The 9956-nt window shown below is 49.6% G+C and overlaps 1 protein-coding gene across 9 annotated transcripts in view; it reads right to left on the minus strand.

Annotated features, from left to right (window-relative positions):
- The window catches only part of dgkd (diacylglycerol kinase delta), a 32598-nt gene extending 22642 nt beyond the window's left edge, over nt 1-9956 (minus strand). For 2 of the 9 annotated variants that reach the window (XR_014914948.1, XM_085431067.1), the window contains exons 1-6: nt 6243-6341; nt 2104-2208; nt 1882-2014; nt 1415-1521; nt 1210-1335; nt 1026-1128 (exon numbers count right to left, since the gene is read on the minus strand). Coding sequence is in view for 8 of the 9 variants with exons in the window: in XM_085431067.1 (XP_085287193.1) it covers nt 1026-1128; nt 1210-1335; nt 1415-1521; nt 1882-2014; nt 2104-2157 (523 nt within the window). In the remaining variant the exon portion in view is untranslated. Of the gene's footprint in view, nt 1-1025; nt 1129-1209; nt 1336-1414; nt 1522-1881; nt 2015-2103; nt 2209-5205; nt 5316-6242; nt 6342-6405; nt 6517-8479; nt 8943-9002; nt 9185-9231; nt 9289-9599; nt 9740-9774 lie in introns of those variants that run through there. The other 7 variants (XM_085431070.1, XM_085431073.1, XM_085431074.1 and 4 more) reach the window with 7 other exon arrangements.

Raw genomic sequence — 9956 nt, forward strand, 5'->3', positions numbered from 1 at the left:
TTTCTCTCACTGCTAAAAGAAGCAGCGGCAACCCCTCATCCCACTCCTTTTGAGACTCAAGGCAAAATTTCCGCATCATCGATTTCAATGTCTGATGAAACCGCTCGAGCGCACCTTGCGACTCCGGATGATAGGCACTAGATTTCCGATGTTTAATGCCAAGTGACTGCAAAACCTGAGCAAAAATCCTAGACATGAAATTAGAGCCTTGGTCAGTTTGAACAGCTTTTGGTAAACCAAAAATAGAGAAAAAGTTCACCAATGCCTTAACAACTGGTTTAACCTTAAGGGTGCGCAACGGAATTGCCTCGGGAAAACGGGTAGCAACACACATCAGAGTCAAGAGGTACTGGTGACCCACCCTGAGGCCCTTTGCTGTCATATTTCAGCCTGCACAGAGTGAGTGGGTCTGCTGTAGTGACCGGTGAGGGTGGTGAGCTTTTTCAACGGTCGTCAGACCACAACTTTATTGGTTCGTATTGGTGTCAAAGGTCATCTTTGTGGAGGAAGTGTCGGCATTCTGACGTCTTCAAAGTTTATGGCACAGAGCTCAACGTTTCTCTGTGAGGAGACACGTTGATGGTGTGGATGAACCTGCCTGTTTACCGAGCACACTCATCTTTATTGTTTATTATCTTTAATTGCAGTCTGGAGATGTTCTTTCTTGTGGGATGAAGACAGCTGTGTTTAGTTCTCTGACATGTCCGTTTTTACCGCCATTTTAATGAAGCTCCAGCACAGACGTGCAGGTACAGAGACGGAGATGTGGCGGTACTGTCCGAGCGGCCGTACCCATCATTCAGGAGAACGCTGACTGTGCGATCATGTTCAGAGGGTTCACTGTGTGTGTTACTGACATCAGGAGAAATAAGAAGGAAACCTGCAGGGTCGCGTCAGCGTGAGGTGGTAATGTTAGTGATTATAATGGTGATGGTGGGGATGACGGCTGTGTGAGCAGATCTGCAGTGAGTGTGTTTGCCCTGCGGGGGGCAGCGGGGGGCTCAGACTGACAGGAGCACACTCACCGTCTGAGTCGATGCTGTTGAGTGCCGTCGGAGGGATGACGGACACTTTGCACTGACCAAGGGGACACTTGGAGGACAGCTGCTCCTTACAGCTGGAGTGCACCTGTGGAGACAGCTCACCTGTTCACACATCTGACGTGTGTGTGTGTGTGTGTGTGTGCGTGCGTGTGTGCGTGTGTCTCACCATTGCTTTACACCACAGACACCTCCAGTCCTGCAGCCGCAGCACACTGCCGCACGTTTTATCACACACGGTGCACTTGGCCGACACCGGCAGGTTTCCCTCCAACCACTGATGAGGCATCGACACCTGAGCACAGAGGTCAAAGGTCAGAGGTGAGCCGTTCCCCGACTCAGAATTGACAGGACATCTGTGCTGTGTGTCTCACCCCGTCCTCGTCCTCAATGATGTCCTTCCCGATAGAAGCTAGCGTTGTCCATTTACAGTTGTTGGTGGCTCTGACTGCACACCGTTTGTGAGCCTTAAATTTACACACTGAAACACACACACAGACACACACACACAGACACACAGGTCAAATTATCCTGCGGCTCATCTACAAACTGCAGAGCACAGCCCCTGAGCTGGAGCTGTCTGCTGATAGCATTCAGCCTCAAAAGCTTTGTTACAGGCCAATAAAGGAAAGCTGTATCTGAAGGATGCAGTCCGCCTGCATGCTGATTCACAGGATGCTGATTCACACCCACCTCCACGTGTACACAGGTGGAGGTGGGTGGAGCACACTCAGCTCCAAGTTTGTTGATCAGGAACACGCTGCTGCTCACAGACAGCACTCCTCACTGTCACTATAACAGCTCTTTGCTCTGCACCGTGTGTGTGTGTGTACTTGTGTACCTTCACAGGAGAGGCCGTGTGACGTGACCCCTGACAGAGCCTCCCTGCACACGTTGCAGTACGTGGGTCTGGCGTGGGAGCAGGCGTACCAGTTGTGCATCCCACTGAAGTGGTCCATGCTATACTGGGTGGACTGGGACACACACACACACACACACACACAGTGAGCAGGCTGTACAGAGACCAGTCTCTGTACACTGGGATGGCAGGGACAAGACTGACCTCATAATTCTGTCTGTTCTGGATGCTGCGCAGCGCCGTCATCCAATCCTCCATTTCCTTCCTGTTGTCTGCACAAAGGATGAGGCGCCGACAGGGCGTGATCACCTGAAACACACAGGTGCATACATCACGGTGCATTCACAGTCCACAGCCAGATGTAGGAGTTTCAGATGTCACACTTCAAACTTTAATTAACAAGATGTCAAATCATGAGGACACAGCTGGAAGCTTGAAGAGCTGCTGCCCTCATAACTCTGTGACTTCTTGATCAGCTGCTCTACAATGAAGCTTCTGTTTCCTCAATGACAGAAACAGACCCAACCAAGAAACCCTTATCAGGTATCCAGTGCTCACACACACACACACACGCACACACGCACACACACACACACACACGCACACACACACACACACACACGCGCACACACACACACACGCACACACACGCACGCACACACACACACACACACACGCGCACACACACGCGCACACACATGCACACACACACGCGCACACACACACACGCACACACACACACACACACACACACACGCAAACTGTGTGTGTGTTAGAGTTGGTGCCTCTGTCACTCTGCTCCTCAGGTTGTGTCTCAGGTGTGGTGCATGCTGGGAAACGCGCTCAGACTGCTGCAGGGTCTGATGAGTGGCTACATTCTGACTTGTTCTGGATCAGTTTTGCTCCTGCTGTTGCAGTTTCCTGAACTTTTACTCTGATGTCTGGGAATAAAAGCACACGAGGCTCAGTCCGAACACTCTGGGAATGATCAGGGTTCCGTGTGAGAGCTTAGTCACGTCCCAACAAAGCCTCGTTTCAGGACGCGACCACAGAACCTGCAGCACAGGCTCGGCCGTCACACGGAGAGCATCACAGGACGCCGGGATATCTGGGAGCAGACTTCCTTGCTCGGGCTGCTGACACCTGTCAGGAGCAGAGATGGGCAGTAACGCGTTACTTGTAACGTGTTACTGTAATCCGATTACTTTTTTCAAGTAACGAGTAAAGTAAGGGATTACTATTGCAAAAACGGTAATTAGATTACCGTTACTTTCCCGTGAGCCGCGTTACTAAAACCGTGAGTTTTTTGCCAGAATGTCTCACGACAGTGACGTAAGCGAGTGCGACGTTCGTGACAACAGCTGTGTGCAGATCAACAGTGGATCACATATCGAGTGCAGAGAGAGTATGAGCGTGCAGCGTTTAAAGCGTGGAAGTACTGACCTTACTTTGAGCTTGATTCCATAAAAAGTGACAAAAACATTAGTGTCCGCTGTGCGTGGGAAGAAAACTTCTTTTTACAGCGAAAAAACCCCTAAACTTCCGAGCAAGCACCGAGTAGCTACGACGTAATGGGAAACTCACAGAGAAACTCGCGGATTCTTCCACTGACCGCTGCACACCTGCACCAGGGTAAACCTCCGCCTACCCCACTCCTGCTTTACAGGTGAAAATAGAGCAACAGGACCGCTGAGTCTTTGACTTTATTTATTTTCTGCTGTGTTTTACTTGCATCTATTTGAAAGACTGAGTGTAAACACAAAAAACATTTTATTTTATGTGCTGGAATGTGCAGAAAATAGGTTTAAATGTTAAACTAATTTCTTCCAGTCAGAGAATGTTGCAGATAATTAAATGTTTGCTTGATGCATAAAGTTAAAAGATTAAAACTAATAAAACAAGTTTTAAAAAGAGACTTTTCCATTTGATTACATTTTGTATGATGGATTATGCAGAAAAAGTAGAATTGGGCTGAAAGATCTATCACTTTATCACCTACTCAGGTTGGAAATCATGTTTTTAAAAAGTAACTAAGTAATTAATTACTTTTGAAAATAAGTCATCAGTAAAGTAACAGGATTACTTTTTGGGGATGTAATCAGTAATTAGTTACTGATTACTTTTTTCAAGTAACTTGACCAACACTGGTCAGGAGAGCTCGCAGCGCGGTGCCTTACGGAGAGAAGGAATCAGCCGTCAGTGGTCACGTTAACCCGACGAACAGGAAGAGCGAGCACGGAGCACGGGTCCCCCAGCTGCCGACTGGACTTTGACACTGTGGGATGAGTCCACACAGACAGAAACACAGCCCGGGTTGGGCTGCGGCTTTGAACATCTAGAACTTTTACAAGTATTCTGGGCTCCTCCCCCTGTAAGACAACTTTCTTGTGATTGGCTGGCGTTGGGAAGCCTGCAGATTACAGATGAGCAGCGCAGCATTATTTTGTATTTTATTGTAATTGTGTGCTAAGTCGTTCCTGCAGAGGGCGCTCCACGTCGGCTCACCGACCAATCACAACAGTTGATGGCGTGGAGCTGCTCAGCCTCAGTCTGTACAGCCGCTGTCGGCAAACGGGCATCACAAACAGGAAGTGACATCACGCCATCGCACACAATGGACCTCTGTGAGCACAAACAGAGATAGCAGTGTTTCTTGCCCCTCCCCCACCGTCCCTGAACCTCTGCTTTCTCTCCACATCGTCATCACCCAATCACTGAGCTGTACAAAGTCACCTGACGTCTCCTCCTCTGCCTGTTTCCAGCTTCCTGCTCCTGTCCTCGCTGCTGCAGCCGACTCATGCTAAGCCTCGGGAAGTCCACAGATCCACACACAGCGGCATGAACGCAGGGGAATAAAACACGTTCCTTCATTCCCGTGTCATGTGACCCACGGGGTCTTTTCCCAGAGCTCAGTTTAAAACGCGGCGGACACCTCAACAGTTCACTTAAGCCACCAAAGCAGCTGTGCATGAGCCACAGTTCACAATAATCCTCCTTTGTGTGATCGGAACACATGGGCGAAGGAAGCGTTTAAAACGAGAACTAATGAGCTCTGTCGACAAAACGAAAGCTCGATTAATCGCCATCACTCTGCTTCCACCGTCTGACTAACGGTGAGCGCTGATGGAGACCGCCCGGCCCACTTGGGTCAGCGTCACCGAGGCTCAGAGCAAAACACGTGTGAAGGCCCGGAGGAGAGACGTCACCAATAACAGCGTGAAGGATCTGACGCAGCGGTGAGTCAGGAAGCGTGAAGCCGGTCAGCTGTCGGTGACATCATGACCTTTTGACCAATAGCTGACTTACCGCGTCCTGACGAAAGTCCGGCTCAGAGTCCCGATCCTGGTTCTGGTCTGCTGTCGTCTCTGCCTCGCTCTGACCATTTCTCCCTGCACCGGCCCCGCCCCCTTCCTTTTCTACCCAATCCAACCAGCAAGAAGGAGGAGTGTGTGTGTCAGCTGTGTTCATGTGACTGTGTATTTTTAGCACACAGACTGTTATTATACCGACCACACACACACACACACACACACACACACACACACACACACACACACACACACACACACACACACTCTTTAAACAAACTTCAAAGGCCTCAATTACAGGAAATGACTTCACTCGCCAAAATAAGACGCTCTCTTCCTGTGTGAGTCCGTTGTGTGACTAAAACAGAAACTCTGATGAGCACAAACAGCTCCGAGCATCAAAGCGACAACAGCACAAAACACACAAATGGATTCAGTTAGAAACAAAAGAAAAGCTGAAGATTATTCAACACAACATTTCAAAATTTATAAAAAAAAACTAATCTGTGAAAAATGTTAAAAATAGAAAAAAATAAATATGTAAATAAATAAATTAGAGTAAATATGTTTACACTAAAGGAAAACCAGGTTTTTAATGGACGCCAGCAGCACACACAGACACACACACAACCAGACACACACAAACACAGACACACAATGAGTGACAGACGTAACTCAGCCACGCCTGCTTCCAGTCACTGATCAGCTGATTAGACAGAATGTGAATTAAACAGGAATCTATCCTGAGGTCACTTCCTGTAGTGTAACCACACAGAGCAGGAACAGCGGCCTGTGTGGGGACTATTTTCAGCGGTGGATGAACCTGGCCGTGCTGCTGCAGGTTTGGCCAGAGGGGCCGATGGTGCGATATGGCAGCCTGGCTTCTGTCAGTCTGCCCCAGGGCAGCTGTGGCTACAACTGTAGCTGCCTCCACCAGTGTGTGAATGTGAGAGTGAATGAATAGTGGTATTGTAAAGCGCTTTGGGTGCCTTGAAAAGCGCTATATAAATCCAATCCATTATTATTAAGACTCACGGTGAAGCTGTTGTTGACGTTTTTGGTGCTGGACTCGGCCACGCTGGCGTCCGTCAGGTCGACTTCGTCAAAGATGATGGACTGCAGACACACAGAAAAGGTTATGCTCACGCGTGCGTCCTCAGAACACAGCCCAGCAACTGAGCGGCAGGGTGGGGCTCACCTTGGCGGTCTGAGCGTAGTACAGTGTCCTCCCTCTCAGCTTGAAGTATCGCCGCTTCCAGCGCTGGAACGAGCTCGTCTGTTTCAGCAGGTTCCCCTCCTTCAGCACAGTCTGAAACACACACACACCTGTGAGCACAGATTTCTTCTTTCTCAAGCTGAAAGTGTGTAAATCTTGTGTAAAGATGGAGGCTGTCCGCTGCACAGTTTTAAATAAAGTTGGAAGTGTTTGAATGTTTCTGGCGGCTGAGGCGTGGGACAGCAGGAAACAGTGGAGTGCAGCTTCCTGTCAGAGTCCCACATGACTCAATCTCAATGTTTGTCCCATACTCTAAATATAACCCATGTTCTTCCTGTTCTTCCATTTGCTGCCGCGGGAAATTCCAGACTTCACTGCATGAGCAGGCATTAAACCTGTGATTTATCTCCTCGTTCCCGTGCTTTTATTTTGAAAAGTTAAAAAACTCCGTCTTTTATGTCTGTCAGAATTATTATTGACATTATTCTAATTTTCTCTCATTTTCAGTGTTTGAAGAGATTTGTGTCGTGTCCAAATTCCTGGGCTGCTTCCTCCTGAGGCTGCATTTGTAGACCGATTACGTCACAGCGACGCGCCGAAGGCTGTTCAAATTCGTAGACTCCTCCGAATGCAGCCGACAAATGCGTCCTCATTTTCCCCGAATTTGAAGGATGGGTCGGGTGTGTCCTTCGTGGCCCACCATATCCCAGAATTCATAGCGCGGCCCAGCCAAACTCCAGTTTCCAACAACGGCAGCCGCTACTAAGTTTTAATATTACTATTACTAATCTTTCTGGGTCACAAAATAAACTTTTAACATATTTTCAGGCGAGAAAGTAGCTGTGAAAACTTCAAATATCTGCTCGGTTTATCAAGATATCGCATATTTGCAAAAGTGCTTCGACGTTTTCGGAGACGTCTGTTACCCACCAGCTCGACAGCGAGCCAGGAGCTCGCGGGTCACTGGAGCTGCCGAGAACGGCACAACTCCCTGCACATCACTTTCAGATCACTTTCGCTGCTCGGGTTAAACGTGATATATAAGTCACTTAGACAACCTAAAAATGTTATTGTTGGGCTTTTTTCAGTGTTTTATTTGTTCGTGAGTAAATCGGTTTGGCTGAGATTAAAGTTATTAGATTAGATAAAACTTTATTAATCCCCCGGGTGGGTTCCTCCTTGGTTTTCACACAGCTGACTAAACGTCAAACAGAAAACTGATTAAACAGAAGTATGAGACGGTCGAGAGTTTACGCCAGTGTCCTGTTATATTTTAGATAGCAAGGAGCAGACGGCCGAGTTCATTAAACTCCACCGAGACAGCGCTGACGCTAACTAGAAGGCGAGACCGTCCAATTTAACAGCCGTTTACTTCCGGCCTACCCGACCACCTCAGGAGGATGCAGTCCATGAATTTGGACACGACCAAAGACACCTGCAGTGATGCTCACACCTCTGATGAAGTCTCATAGTGTCAGCTTTGGTTTATACACAGATAGTTTACACTGAGTTTGTTATTACAGAGAAACATCCATCCATCCGCTTCCACTTATCCTTTCCAGGGTCGTGGGGGGCGCTGGAGCCTATCCCAGCTGTCATAGGGTGAGAGGCGGGGTACACCCTGGACAGGTCGCCAGTCAGGGCTAACATGCAGAGACAGACAACCATTCGCACTCACATTCACTCCCAATGGGCAATTTGGATTAATCAATTAACCTATCCCCACAAGTTGCATGTCTTTGGATGGTGGGAGGAAGCTGGAGTACCCGGAGGGAACCCACGCAAACACGGGGAGAACATGCAAACTCCACACAGAAAGACCCGGCCTGATGGTGGAATTGAACTCAGGACCTTCTTGCCGTGCGGCTCTATGAAGTGAGGACTCGGTGAAGATCTGCAGGTCACAGCGTTGACCCGTTAACCCTTTCGCCATGACGACGCCATGTTCACAGAGGAACACCTGGCACATTTGATCTGGTGCCCAATAACACCGCTCTCTGTGAGTGGGATTAAGTCACCGGAGGCCCCCCTGCAGCAGGAACCACACCTCACTCACCTGTGTCCTGCTCATCAATGATGCCTACCGCCCTGAAAACCAGAGCCTGTCTTTGGTCAGCTCTGTAGGTCGAAGGAAGCGCCTCACAGTGAGCTTTCAGGACTCCGGGTTTGTTTTTTAAATTGTTTCCTAATGGAGCTGCTTTAACATCGTCTGACAACACGATGTCCACATTTCCGAGTCTTTAGCCTGCCCGTGAAGGCAGCAATATGAAAAACGATCAGTAATCAATAAAAGTATAATCTGTCACGTATTGATCAGCGGTGCCAGTTTGAGTTCCCGCTGTTCTCTATCGCAGTTAAAATCCCGCTGCTTTTACCGGAAAACCGGCCGTTACGTGTCGACCGTGATGGGACCGTTATGTGTCACAGTGCTAAAGCTAACGTAGCGCCGCCTCAGCCGCCTCTGTCCACCCCGCAGCAGCACGCGCATTTAGGCCACCAGCGATAGGAAACACCGATGTCTCACAGCGGGCCCAAATCTTTCCGTTATCAGGTGTGAGCTAGTAACCGGTATGTGTTACCGGTTTAAACTCGCGACGTTTCTCTGTTGTTTCCGTGCGTTTTACCGGCGTCTCCGCTGACTTTATGCCGTTTCTGCCCGAATTAGGTTTAACGGAAGCTCCACAGATGGTGAAAAAACCGCACCAGTCAGATCCGTGTTTACACCCGGTCATCTACTGAAACTCGGTGTCTGGCTACGGCGTTTCCTGTTATGTGGTTTAGAAATGGTCTAAGAGCTGTGGCCCTTACCCCAGAAAGCACAGTTTTTCCAGGGACGCTGAAGCCTGGGCTCAGAACTCCGTTTAAAATCGGTCAGATTTAAAGTGACACCAATCTTTGGACTACGGGAGCACGGGCCAAAGACAGTAGACCGGTTTAAGGCGCAAACGCGTCCGGTCTTCAGTTCGGCGTCACCAGCATGCAGCCCACATCTCACACTTGTGTTTTAAAGGCAAAGATAGCGCCGCCCGCAGCGGCCAGTGGAGGACGGCTGTCCGGGAAACAGACGTCAGAGCAGCGCTGAAACATCACACATCATGTTCACTGCGCGCCGGAGTATCCGACGGTCGATGTCTGGTCCGAACATGTTTCACTCTAACAATAAACCGGCTGCTTACCGCTAGAAAGAGGGACCGGCTTTTAAAGAGTCCGTATTTTACATGGAGTTCTGCGGGCCGGTGAGCCGGTGGACAGCGCCGTGCCCTCAGGCTGCGTGTGGCCCTGCGCTGCTGAATGAGCGCCGCCGCTGACCGCCGGCTATGCGCAAGGAGCCCCGGATGTTAGCACACGTACCTTGCTGCGGATCTGGCCGGACGTCGACACTTTTCGGATGAGTTTCTGCGGAGTTCCGGGCTCCTGTTCCGGCTCACTATCTGATGACTCGTCAGGGCACCGCGCCGCGGCGGAATCCGGTCCCCCTGCCTCCGCCATCCTGCCATCAGACCCCCGGTGTCTACCGCTAGGGGGAGCAGCGC

This window comes from Copadichromis virginalis, linkage group LG14 (assembly GCF_057382275.1).
Source record: "Copadichromis virginalis isolate Kocher_CV1m ecotype Utaka linkage group LG14, C_Virginalis_male_GT1.1, whole genome shotgun sequence".
Classification (NCBI taxonomy): Eukaryota; Metazoa; Chordata; class Actinopteri; order Cichliformes; family Cichlidae; genus Copadichromis; species Copadichromis virginalis.